The sequence below is a fragment of the Boeremia exigua genome (assembly GCF_020726555.1).
Source record: "Boeremia exigua strain MPI-SDFR-AT-0100 chromosome Unknown C7974scaffold_3, whole genome shotgun sequence".
NCBI classification, from domain to species: domain Eukaryota; kingdom Fungi; phylum Ascomycota; class Dothideomycetes; order Pleosporales; family Didymellaceae; genus Boeremia; species Boeremia exigua.
In genome coordinates, this window is record NW_025763520.1 from 1749084 (window position 1) to 1760770 (window position 11687).

General features: G+C 51.7%; 5 protein-coding genes across 5 annotated transcripts; 1 reads left to right on the forward strand and 4 right to left on the reverse strand.

Moving 5' to 3' along the window:
• Positions 1 to 510: 510 nt before the first annotated feature.
• On the forward strand, positions 511 to 1438 carry C7974DRAFT_421913 (uncharacterized protein). The gene is made up of 2 exons (XM_046144313.1): positions 511 to 1239; positions 1321 to 1438. The coding sequence occupies exon 1, from the start codon at positions 620 to 622 to the stop codon at positions 1064 to 1066; it is 447 nt and encodes a 148-aa protein (XP_046000362.1). The 5' UTR covers positions 511 to 619; the 3' UTR covers positions 1067 to 1239; positions 1321 to 1438.
• C7974DRAFT_410316 (Intradiol ring-cleavage dioxygenase) lies at positions 1354 to 2875 on the reverse strand (the record flags this gene model as incomplete). Its single annotated transcript, XM_046143457.1, has 2 exons — positions 1354 to 2576; positions 2632 to 2875. 2 exons carry the CDS (start codon positions 2873 to 2875, stop codon positions 1354 to 1356), a joined length of 1467 nt encoding a protein of 488 aa, XP_046000363.1.
• Positions 2876 to 4503: 1628 nt separating this feature from the next.
• On the reverse strand, positions 4504 to 8203 carry C7974DRAFT_129392 (uncharacterized protein). Its single transcript, XM_046135337.1, has 2 exons — positions 7476 to 8203; positions 4504 to 7424 (listed from the first exon to the last, which is right to left on the reverse strand). The coding sequence occupies exons 1-2, from the start codon at positions 8093 to 8095 to the stop codon at positions 4601 to 4603; spliced, it is 3444 nt and encodes a 1147-aa protein (XP_046000364.1). The 5' UTR covers positions 8096 to 8203; the 3' UTR covers positions 4504 to 4600.
• On the reverse strand, positions 8204 to 9368 carry C7974DRAFT_129391 (uncharacterized protein). Its single transcript, XM_046135336.1, has one exon. The coding sequence runs from the start codon at positions 9218 to 9220 to the stop codon at positions 8312 to 8314; it is 909 nt and encodes a 302-aa protein (XP_046000365.1). The 5' UTR covers positions 9221 to 9368; the 3' UTR covers positions 8204 to 8311.
• Positions 9369 to 9371: 3 nt separating this feature from the next.
• Positions 9372 to 9798, reverse strand: C7974DRAFT_388280 (uncharacterized protein). The gene has a single exon (XM_046141270.1). It carries the CDS (start codon positions 9781 to 9783, stop codon positions 9415 to 9417), a length of 369 nt encoding a protein of 122 aa, XP_046000366.1. The 5' UTR covers positions 9784 to 9798; the 3' UTR covers positions 9372 to 9414.
• Between the last annotated feature and the right edge of the window lie 1889 nt (positions 9799 to 11687).

Here is an 11687-nt window from a genome sequence, read left to right on the forward strand (position 1 = left end):
AAGGCATTCGCCAAGCAATGGATCATCATCGAGATTACTTAGTTATATTCGTCAACATCGCGAAAAAGACCTTGGTGTTGACAAAAGAGCAGACGCCTAAGTTTAACTTTGCTCGCAGCTTTGTGACAAGGTAACAACACCAGGAATATAGTATTTGAATTTCTGTAATTGTAGAGTGCCCCTTTCCCTGGCAAAACGTAGCTCCGGGTATTACTTTAGGTTGTTGTCGTAAGGTGACATTGTGACAAAGATGTGATCTTTGTTGGTGGCTTGGTGCCGGCTCTTTTTTGTCGACTGTGTGCCCGCCATGCGGCTCTGTCCATCAGCAATTCGCCATGCAATATATCATCATTCAGATTGCTTGATTGATTTGAATAGAGTTTGCGTCTACGATTGATACATGTACCGCTTTCCGAGGGGCATAGTATACATGTGTAGACGTGTGAAATAGAGTGGGCAAATTCGCTGTTCATGAGTGCAGTGTCCCCGGTTTAGACTCAGAGGTCTTCCTCGGAGAGTTCAAGTTAATTCCTCCGCCAGTCGAGAAAGTGTCAACAACCCCGCCATGCCGCTACCCCTCATCCAGCACAGCTGACACCGCAACACATCCCCGGTCACAATGCCGCAAGAACTCCTCATCGACGTCCGCTCGCCCCTCGAATTCTCCACTGGCCCTCTCGTCTCGGATATCGCACCCACGGTGAACATCGAGTACACGTCGATCGACTCGCTCGCCGACATCTACGCCGCGCAAAATACCACCGTTGCGAAAAACGACCAAATCACGCTGTACTGCCGCAGCGGGCGGCGCAGCGCCATCGCACGGAAGAGACTGCTCGAGCTGGGGTTCACGAATGTCAGGGATATTGGTGGTTTCGAGGACGCGAGGCGCGTGTTGGATCGCGAGACGGTGGGAAGGCAGCTGGAGGGGTTGGTCGGGGAGGAAGGGGTGGTGAACGCGGAGGCAGTGGGAAAGGGGGGTGAAGTGAAAGGTAATGGGAGGGAGGGTGCGAGGCAAAAGGCGTTGGATGAATTACTTAGGGGGTTGCAGGATTGTGAGAGGTGAGGTGTGGGTGGAGTGAGGTTTGACCTGCGTAGAGAGTTGTGGGTTGTCAGGAATCGGAGTTGAAGCTGGAGCTGGAGTGGCAAGAACCCACGCAGGATATGCACGGTAAAGGAAGTCACGAAAGTGCGAAGGGATACAAAGGCAAATGCTCGCAATGGTAGATGAATATGCAGGTAATACTGAATTTCTTAAACGAGTGTGTAAAGTTGGATTAAGAGTGCTCCTTCGCTATGCTTAAGCTAATTGCTGCGCAGTGTTCGAAAACTACACATGTACCGGTCTGAGGCTTAGTTGTGGTGGGGACCGTTGGCTTGCTTCTGGTTCTGCTGCTGGCCCTGCTTCTGGCCTTGCTGCTGCTGCTGCTGCTGCTGCTGCTGCTGCTGCTGCTGTTGCGGGCCCTGCGGATTCTGTTGCTGTTGGTTCTGGCCATTACCGCCCTGAGGAGCCTTGGATGGGGCTGCCGAGGGAGCGGAGGAAGTAGCAATACTGGAGACGACAGAAGGAACGACAGTGGAATAGGCGACATCAGAAGAAGCGACAGCAGACGAGGAGACAACGGTTGTCAAGGTTGAGCCGCCAGTCAATGCAGCGGCGCCAGAAAATACGGCACCAGAGGAAACAGCACCGGAAGGCATTGGGCCAGTAGGAGCACCACCAGTACCGTTGCCACCCGGAGGGGCGCCACCGCCGCCCATACCAGAGTTCTCGTTGGCTACACCGCCCTCAGCGTAGAGGTTGGCCGCAGGAGTGACGTTGTAAGAAGAGCTCGAGTCCATTCCGAAAGCTAGCCATCCGAAAATACCTTCAGAGATACTATCACCGAGCAAGACGTACTCGATCATAGGGTCAACGTCGCTGGCCTCTTCGCTGAGAATGGAGTCCTCAGCGTTCGTAGTCATCTCTTGGGTGTTGCTCGCGTAGGGTTCGACGGCATCTACCGATTCGATAAGGTCCTGGTCAAAGAACATTTGACCAACATGGCTGACCGAAGTACCAGTCAAAGTGCTGTTGTCATTCACTGTAGCATCGAGTGTGTGTGTCATGACGTGAATATGAGTGGCGCGACCGGTATAGTGCCCTGGAAACAGGGTGTCAAACTGTACAACACCGCTCTGATCAGCTTGGTTGATACCACGAAGGAAGGTGTTGTCGAGGTTCGACTCGTCGCTGACGTCGCCATTGCCGCTAGCAACAACACCGGAGTAGACACCGGTGGAGTTGCAGTGCCACAGCTCGAGGTAGACTGAAGGGACGGGCTCGCAGGTGTTGATATCGATGACCTGGATGTCGAGGTGCAGAGGTACACCTTCCTGGTCCTCAGTGATGTCTTCACGGATAAGCTCGCCCTGGACCCAATAGGGACCCTGAGTAACCTCCGGAGTGAGAATGCAGGAGTTGTTTCCAGTGAAAAGAACAGAGGGATCAGTGTCAGCAGTGATGCCCGTCAAATTCGAGGCGTGGGAGGTCGCCAGGACGGTGTCCAGGTCGCGGGCTCGGAGGTAATTCCTCTCTATAGTAGCGGTTAGTGGATGTTGCTTGAGTGAGATCGCGGCGACTTGACTTACTTTGATCGATGGCGCGCTTAGCACGCATCTTCTTGACTTCGAGACTACGGCGGTGAGCCATAGCGAGGTCATTGCCGCGAGCCTTCAGTGTATCGGCGCAATGGGCGAGTGAGCGTTTATGGGTGCTCAAATATGCAGCCCGCTGAGCAATCTCACGTGCATGCTCCTCGGGGCTGTCACCCGGATGAGCAGCGGATTGTTGAGCGAGGAAAGCGGCTCCTGCGAGGGCAGAAATGAGCTTCATGTTGAAAGATTGATTGGAGATAAAGAGACTGTTGTAGAGAAGTGAATGAGTTGATGATGGTTGTTAGAGCGCCTGATACCTGGACTTTTATATCAGAGCTCGTCAATGCATTTCCACTTTCTCGGCGTTGATATCGTCGTGCTCAGGCCTCGCTCAGGCTGAGTCGTCACCAAGCATACGCAAGGCACTGAATTGAGGACGGACAACCGTCTTGGCAAAAGCCTGCAAAGCGGGCCCGAGTTGTCGTCTCGGAGTTTTTGAGATCTCGAGATTCTGGTGGCGTAATGTGGTTATGATGAAAGTCCACATTCGATCAAAGCGATTTGCCCTTCCATATCGACGCAGACTTCGCACTCTCCACGTACGAATCGATATTGATGCTCTCCATGACAACCCCAATATACCCAGCTACAGTATTTCGTTGATACCAATGCGCCCTGTTTTCTCCTCTTCCTGGTCTCGTTTCAAACATTACGCTTGTCTCTCCACACGCGTAAGCTGCTGCGCACCAATCAGCCGGCTAATAATACAAAGCAGGCCCTGACACACAAGCTTTACCCTGCCTGCCAATTTGTCGTGACATGGGGTTTTGGTGTTGTACGTATACATAAGGCCGGAGCGTGCGAGACGCGCGGTGGGCTAACCACATACGGCATAGATGAAGGCACTACCCGCCCGAATCTCCACATTTTGACGATTCTGGAGACTCCGCTGCACTGTACAACCAATAATTACGTCCAGAATTACGCAGCTCTACAATTCAACGGCAGTTTTAGAAGGCGGAGTGGATCGGCTTGGCATCAGAGCTTGACTCTGTGTCAAGCATGCTTGCGTATGGGATAATGCGCATTACGAGTCTTTAGCTATGCTTGTTCCTGCAGCTATCACCCCTGGAGCAAAGAAAAAGCATTTGGTGTTGTGAATTCCTGATCGTCAGCCACTGATCAGACATCGCAAGCCCCAAAAAACCGGTGACAGGATTGTGTAGCAGTAGTAGACGCGGAACACCCTCTAGGTATGTGTCAGTAAGCCTGTCTAAGTCGTTGTGGTGTCTTGTGCAGGGTTGCTTCTTCTTGATGCTCGAGTTCAAATCTAAGAGCCCCTTTCTGTTGTATGCTTCTCGGATCCTATCAACAAGCAATCCTAAATAAGTACTTTGCCTCTGTTCGAGTAAATGTTGCAGGAAGTCCGGCTATTAGAGGATCTGTCATATGAGAAATCTCAGGTAAAACCACGAAAGTGCTAGACTATCTATAGGCGGGTAAGCCTCTTCATATCTCTGCCTTACCTCCGTCCATAATGTTGTGTCGCAGTAGAGCACGCACTTAGAGCTGGTGTGGATTGCTTCAAACACGCAGAGATTGTCACAAGTATTGCTGTGACGCTCAAAAGAGCGACTCAGGCCACTGAGCACAAGACTCATGGCTAAGGTACTATACCGCGTGTGCTCTCTATATACATTCGTCTATCTGATCTCATGAACGACCCGTGGTCCAATACATTGACCACCTGAATTTACCCTTGGCTTCTCGATTCCTTGAAGAAGCAGCAGTTTACACTTTTCCGCGATGATACGACGACGTGATTTAGGCAATACCCCCAGAATCATGAGCAAAAACAACTGTTATCCTCGTTCGGAGAAAGACATAATTGTTTCTATCCATACAGACTTGCAAGTAGGAATACAAACGTATCGCATACGACCCGGTCGTCCAACCCACAAGCCTACAGCGCTGCCAATGCTCCACTCCCGTAACGGCTCCCTGGTCTTCCCATAGAGAGCACTCTCTCATGCTCGGCAATCTCTTGTTCTTTGAACTTCGATATCAAATCCATAGTGCTGTGCCGAACGCTGACCACGCTCTTCTTCTCTGCGAAGTCATCATCCTCTTCCTGAGGCTTGGCATATGGGCGTGCACTTCCTCGGCTAACAAAACTGGCGTAGCTCAACCGACTGTTGTCGCGTGAGTGCTTTGTTGAGCGCCCAAGCATGGTGCGTGATCGCAAAGATGGGTTTCGGCTCTCGAAAGCGAACCGAGCTGGACCAAAACTGTCGATACTAGCGCGAGGATATGAGGGAACGCAATCATCGTAGTAGATGGACCAGACGCGAGCGTTATCTTTTCCTTGCTGATCTTCATTCGTACCGTCATAAGTAAGCAAGTTGAGATTCGGTGCTGAAGAATTCCGCCTAGGCCGCAACGTAGTCGAAGAATCAAGCATCTGCAACTCATTTGCGGGATGACCATCACTGGTACGACGACGTCTTGTCGTTGAGTGGTGCCGGCCAAGACTCCCATAGCTACTACCATCAACAGAGTATCCCTGTTTCCCTACTTCAGGAAGTAGCTCAAGCTCTGGAAACTCCAACACACCGCCAGTTGCAATGGAACTGCGATGGTTTCGCCCATGCTTCCTGAACTCAAGGGAAGAGCTCTTGAAAATGTTCGAATAGTTCTTCATGAACATCTTGCCAAACGTCATAGAGTTGCTTTTTGCCATACGTTCACCGCCTACTTTCTTCTTTCTCCTCTTATCTCCTGGTGTCAGTGGCGTAGAGGGTATACGCTCAGTGGGATCGATCATATCTTCATCGACATATTGAGCGGATGCAAACTTGATCGCAGCTTCGAGCGCAAAATCGCGGCTCGCCACACGGTCTGATTTGCTGGCGGAGTTGGCGCGATCTTCGCGAGTATGCGAAGGATATCGACCCCATGCTCCTACGATATCAGGGTTATCACCTTGCTTCTCGAAAATGACGGAGACCTCTCGATCAACGCTTCCTGCCTTGACGTCCGTTATGGCACTTCTTCGTGAGACGAAACGGGAATGGCACAGCTCATCATCTGTGTAGAGATTCGGTATCGGAGACGGACTATATGATGGAGTGAAAAGATTCCCAGATACAGTCCGAGGATCTGACGTTACTGGAGCGCTGCTTTCGTTCGCGCTATGGCGAGTCATAACACTTCCGCTGCGTTCGCGGAAGGGACTGGCACGTGCAGCCAGGTCGCGATTTATGGGTAAGAATAAAGATGCTTTCTCTTCTTGATGGGCTTTCAGTGCTTGGTCCCAAACATGATTGGGGCCCTTGAATTTGCATGAAGCACTCTGTTCCGCTTGTAGGCTCATCATAGACTGCGACTGTCGTCGTTCTCGGCTGGTCGGAACGTCGAGTTCATCGAAGGTAGCGTCACCTCTTTGAATAAGAGGTTCAGGTATCAGAGATGCTGCGCTCTGGCTTCTACCACTGAGTCGCTTCAGGTTCAGGAACTTGACAATCGATTCAGATGGGGCAATCCTCCTTCGCGGTGGGGAAGGGCTGAACTCTTCGCGGAACTTGGACTTCTTGGTATCTGCAACGCTATTTTTTCGTGCCAGTGATACAGGTGTTCCTGACAAAGACTCCGTCAAGGGTGCACCTTGTACAGATCTCAGGTTCGAAGACCCATATCGTGGTGCCGCCCGAGGTGTTTCCTCGTTGTCGGTTGGGGGAGAGTTCGATCGACGGATTCGAGGAAGATGGATAGGTTTACCAGTGGAGTTGTCATAAGCCGTGCCTACTTGACCTAAACTAGTCAAGGATGCGACAAAGCTGTCAGGGGGGCTCTGTGGTCGGCTTGAATAGATGGAAGATGCCATATCGCTTCGGACGTCGTGATCCCCAAGCAAGACTTTGCCCCATCTAGATGGCACCTGTGAGCTCGCGAATTCTGAGCTGGACGTTTGCCGCTCATGTCTAATTATCTGCCTGCTCATTTGGGACATGCCACTCTGATCGGAAGTGGTTCGATCATGGCATGTTTGCGTTGGTGAGGGGAGTACGGGTGCATCAGCTAGCTGCTCCCATGAGAGCAGTGAACCGGAGCGTAAATGGTGCGAGATGCGCATACTATAGAGATGCACCGAATGACGTGAGTTGTCCTCCTTCTCACATTCTTTCTCGTTGGCTTCCTCAACGTAAAGAGGTTGTGCATTTGTTTGGAGTGTGCCACGAACGAAGTTGATCGGGCGGGGACTGGCCATAGAAGTCGGTGGTTGGATATGGATTCCGACTGGTTGGGCAGCAGCTGTAGCCAACTTGCTCGGTCTTTGTATTGGGTCTCCTTCATCAGGGCTAGATTTTTGGCTCCCGCATTGTGTTGTTTTAACGGCCTCATCGGGCAGTGGTAATGTTTGTGAGCCTCGAGGACTAAGATGATCTGGTGGGGGTGGGAATTGCGAGAGACGAAGACTTTCATTGATTGTTTCAGCCCAGGGGATCCCGTTTTGGTCATGATCGGTAAGACTAGGAAGTCGCAACGGTGACAGTGGTGACAGAGGCAGCACTTGTGGAAGACCTATTGACGTGGCAGACTGAGAGCGTCTAAACGCACAGTTTCTCCCACCTGAGACGTCTACGCGTAGGTTCGGTGTGCTGAAGACATGGCCGACGCGGGTGGCCAGTGAGACAGCTGGAGGCTTCTGGATCTGGTAAGGCGGTATTTCGTGGCGACCACGTTCACCATCGGTGCGGCTTTTGGTTGAAGATTCTGGCGTTGATTTGCTGTACAGGTCAGACTCATGACGAGGTGATAAGCTGTGACCATAAGCTCACCTGCCAGTAGATGGTGACCATCGGACGGTGTGTATGCTCGCTCTTTTGCTGGGTGTTTTCTTGCCGGCATTACGTGCTAAAACGCCAAGTATCTCAGCATCCGAGTCGTAACCGCCTTGATCTGGCTTCTTATCGCTGAGTAGATCCTTGCGCAGGTCGTGCTTCGTGATTTGAAGTTGCTGAGTAGCCTCGATCTTCGAGATCTTGACCACAGTGTCGTGATCGCTCGTGATGACGCTCTCCGTTGCCTCGGTGTGGATCTCGAAGGCCGATTCTTTCTTTGTCAGATCTCGCGAAAACCTTCGCCTTATCAAGGAACGCATGCTTGTCATCTTGTGCAAGCTGTGCAGGCTGTAGACCGATGCACGGCTGAACCGTGCACGAGATGCCCGGGCAGGAGTGGTGTTGTCGTCTGCGCCATCTTGAGCACGATCGAAGATCTGGTGAAGTTCGTGAAGTTCGTCGGATCGAAAGCTCGTAAAGCGAGAGTTTGAGGACCCAGGTAGCTTTGGTAACAGAGGTTGTTTTGCAGGCGTAGTGCCGTTTAGACGAGCATTGGGTAACTCTGGTGAGTCCGGTCGACCCTCCTGCTCTGCGATACAACAGAAGTTCGACGCCATGCTTGATTTGTGGTGGCGGAGTGACTGGTGTGAGCTTTGGTGTCGTTACTTTTTGACATTGCTGGACGTGAGCCACGTGGTGCCGCTAAACATACGGACGAGGCAAGCACGGTGGTGAGGCAGCAAGAGCAGCAAAGAACTAAGGAAGCTTCCGGAAAGCGCTCGAATTTGAAGGTCATTATCGCTGCCGGTCGTAGAGGAAGCAGTGCTGTCCCTTCAGACACCACCAGCTTCAAGGTATAGACTCTGATCCTTAAGCCACGCGGCGACGCCCTCTGTGCATAGCTCCTGCACCACGTCCCACTTGCGCTCTCTCGCAGCATTCCGCACCCTTGTCGAGCTGATTCCCACGCCATCCTTAGCCTTTACCATATCGATGCTGTGACCCCAGTCCGACTTGAAGCCATCTTTCTCACGTGTACCGTCCCTCAAGTGGTCCACATATTTCTGCTGCTCCTCCACAGAACCATACTCATTCGAAGACATGTCAGTCGGGTCAGCCGGTCGTTGCGTCACACGCAATTTGTGGCCAGCATCAAAGAATGGGCCCAGTGCCGAGAGCGGTGGATCATACTTGGGATAATATTTGGGATTGCAGAAGCGGATGAGCGTATCGTAGCCGGTGAGGTGAACGTGAATAGGATCGGAAGAGTAGAAGGGAGGGATGGTATCCCTTATCGCTACCGATTTGTCCGAATAGTACGGCTCTTTGGTAAGGCCAATGTCAATTGATATGTTCGCGAGATCTGTGCCAGCAGACGAATTCTTCAGTGTCCGCGAGAAATCTTCGGCAAAAACAGTCATCAGCGCGATGCGCTGCACAAAGCTTGCGGGGCTGGGAGCCTTGTCTGCATTCTGCGTGCTAAACAAAAGCAGTAGCCTGTATGGACTATGCTCCAGCTGGCCATTGTCTTGCAATGCAGATTGTAGAAGCGAAAGATGCGCAATCGAAGGCGGATTGAAACTGGAGTCTAGGATGTAGAGTGTCTTCGGTTGTGTGTTGGTGGGGTTGATGGTGCGAACGATGTGGAACCTCGATGACGAATGTGTGAAAGAGGTGAGCGCAGATTCCAAATCCGGCAATATCGAGCGCAGATTGTTTATTCGCGAAGCCATGTTGTTCATCGTTTGTCTTGCTGGACTCGTTCGTGTCTTGAGGCCTGGCGAAGGTGTTCCCCCACGTCATCCACGCACAAGAAGGCGCTAGTCTCGCGCGCTAGGCCGACGTGGATCGCAGGCGGTAGACAAATGCTGGATTTCTGCACCTGTCTTGTCCGCTTTGCTTTGCTTCACCTGAGCACCCTCTCATGAGCTCGGTATCAAGCAGTGTACACGACGATCGCGACTGTGAAAAATACCATCAATACGCAACCCAGTGCGAGCATTAAATAAGATGGTTCCTGCATGACGATGCTCATCGATTCTTGTTGCTCAACTTTGGCCCTCCATCTTGGAAGGCACCACTCTTCTTGATACTGATCGAGAATTTCTTCAACCCATTGGCCTGAAATGTTCTCAGAACCATCGCTGTCGCTGCTGTTGTCTAGACAATGTGTCTCTAGCGTTGCCCGTGCGTGCATTCGAATATCCCATCCTGGACGAACACGAGCGTCCCAATCGCCCATACATACCTGCAGGCTCCCAGCCACATCCCAGAGCTCTTCAATGATTATGCCGTCTTTCTCCATATCTATCAAGAGCTCTTCGACGGCACTCCAGCTGGAGAAGGTTGCGTAGTCTAGCGATTTGATGCAGGTATCGTCTCCAAAATCGATTTCCAGGTGGATGAAATCGTTTGATCGAGGCTGAGTGTCGATGTTATAGGGAATTTCGGGAGGACTTGATGTTGCGAGTGAGACGCTGGAGTCAATTCTGTTCTGGTCCTTACATAAAGTACCAAGCTTGATGCTCACGAAAGACTCAACTTCATCCGGTACTTGTTGCCGCTTCTAGGATCTGATTCGGTCTGCGAAGCCGGTATACCACGAATCTGACATGTCATCAGACAGGAAGACGATCCACGGCATCAGTCGTTATTCAGACTGCACCCTCCATCATCAAATGCGCTTAAAACCTGCAAGTAGGGTCGCGAAACGATGTCGTTCAACTCTGCACTTGCTAGCTATGCAGGTCATACTCAAAAAGTAGCTGGTCGTGTATTTGTCGTAGTAGTGCCGCAAGGAGTTTCGAAGAACGTATGGGCACCGAATTGGTCTCGCTCTGGGAAGATCTTTATCTAGATTTGGATGGTATGACCCTTCCTTCAAATACCTTGAGTGTTGTACAACCCATCAAGATTGGGAACCGTTCATCACCCTGGCACAATAGGTCGCACCCACCAATGCCAGGCGGCTGTAACTTTGAATCATAAGTTGAGAGCTTCATTCAGAGCCAAACATTAGAGCACATGCTGATGACCTTGGTTCGCCCTCTATGACAGATTATTCCATTGTTCAGTCTCTTCTCTGAAAAAACGTTCACATGCAATATCACTAAAATCGCGTGACATAACTTCGGCATGTTGTTGACCAGGCGCTTCCTGCTGTGCAGGTGGGTGTGATGTGTGACCGCAAGTGCCTGCGTCAGACTCGATCCAGATTACTAGGACGCTATGTTATCGTCCCAATAACTGTCAGGCGAAATCTGTCCTACTTATGCTGCTGTTCTAAGACCACCTACCGTATGCCTCTTGCGTCCTGTGGCTGTTGCATCAAGGCCTCATCCACACCATCGTCTAGGCGAGCCGCAAGTCTCACGTCATTCCCAGGCGATTCATCTGAGGCACTGCCAGTACTGTGCTGATACAAAAAACCATATGTCTGCAAGACGGCGCTGAAGCCACATAGCCTTGCAGGAAAAAACTATACGTTCCAAGACCGCGATCGACGGCCGACGCCACACAACAACGCCCCCAAAACCCCCCAGCCCAAATAGGCCTCTAAGCAGCACGCTGCATGCAGTACGTTGCAGCGACAGAGTTGACGTAATTCCATAGATCCACTACACGCCACCGCGTGTCCACACCCATTCATCCCCGCACTCTCGCCCTTAGCTTCGGCTTCAGCACCCGGTCCCATACCTGACAGAACTGACATGCAATGCAAGTGCGATGACACATTGCTCACTCAGCCTCTATTGCACTGCACAGTACTGTACGATAGTGCACACCCCAACAGTCCTATCTCTACAAACCAGCCTCCACGCTATGTCTAGCTACTACCCCGACGCTGCCGCTGGAAATTATTAAACCTAATGCTACACTACCCCCATGCTCCCGTCCTCAGCGCTACTCAGCGCTACTCAGCGCAACAGAGCCCGACAAACCACGTGCCTCCCGCTCCACGCGCGCAAGAATCCTATCACACCGATCAGCGCTGACATGGCGTGCGGCGTGCGCAAGGTGTACTGCACGGTACCCGAAGCGGGGACATATGGGACGGCATTGCATGGTATGGGCAGGGAGCCATACACTGGGTCGGGAGAGTCGATTCGTGCGGCGAGGGCGGCGCGGTTAGTGAGCAAGGAAGACGAGGAATATTGTGTAGGTGAGGAAGGCGACACGAGAGGCGTTTGCACATGGTATTAGATGAGT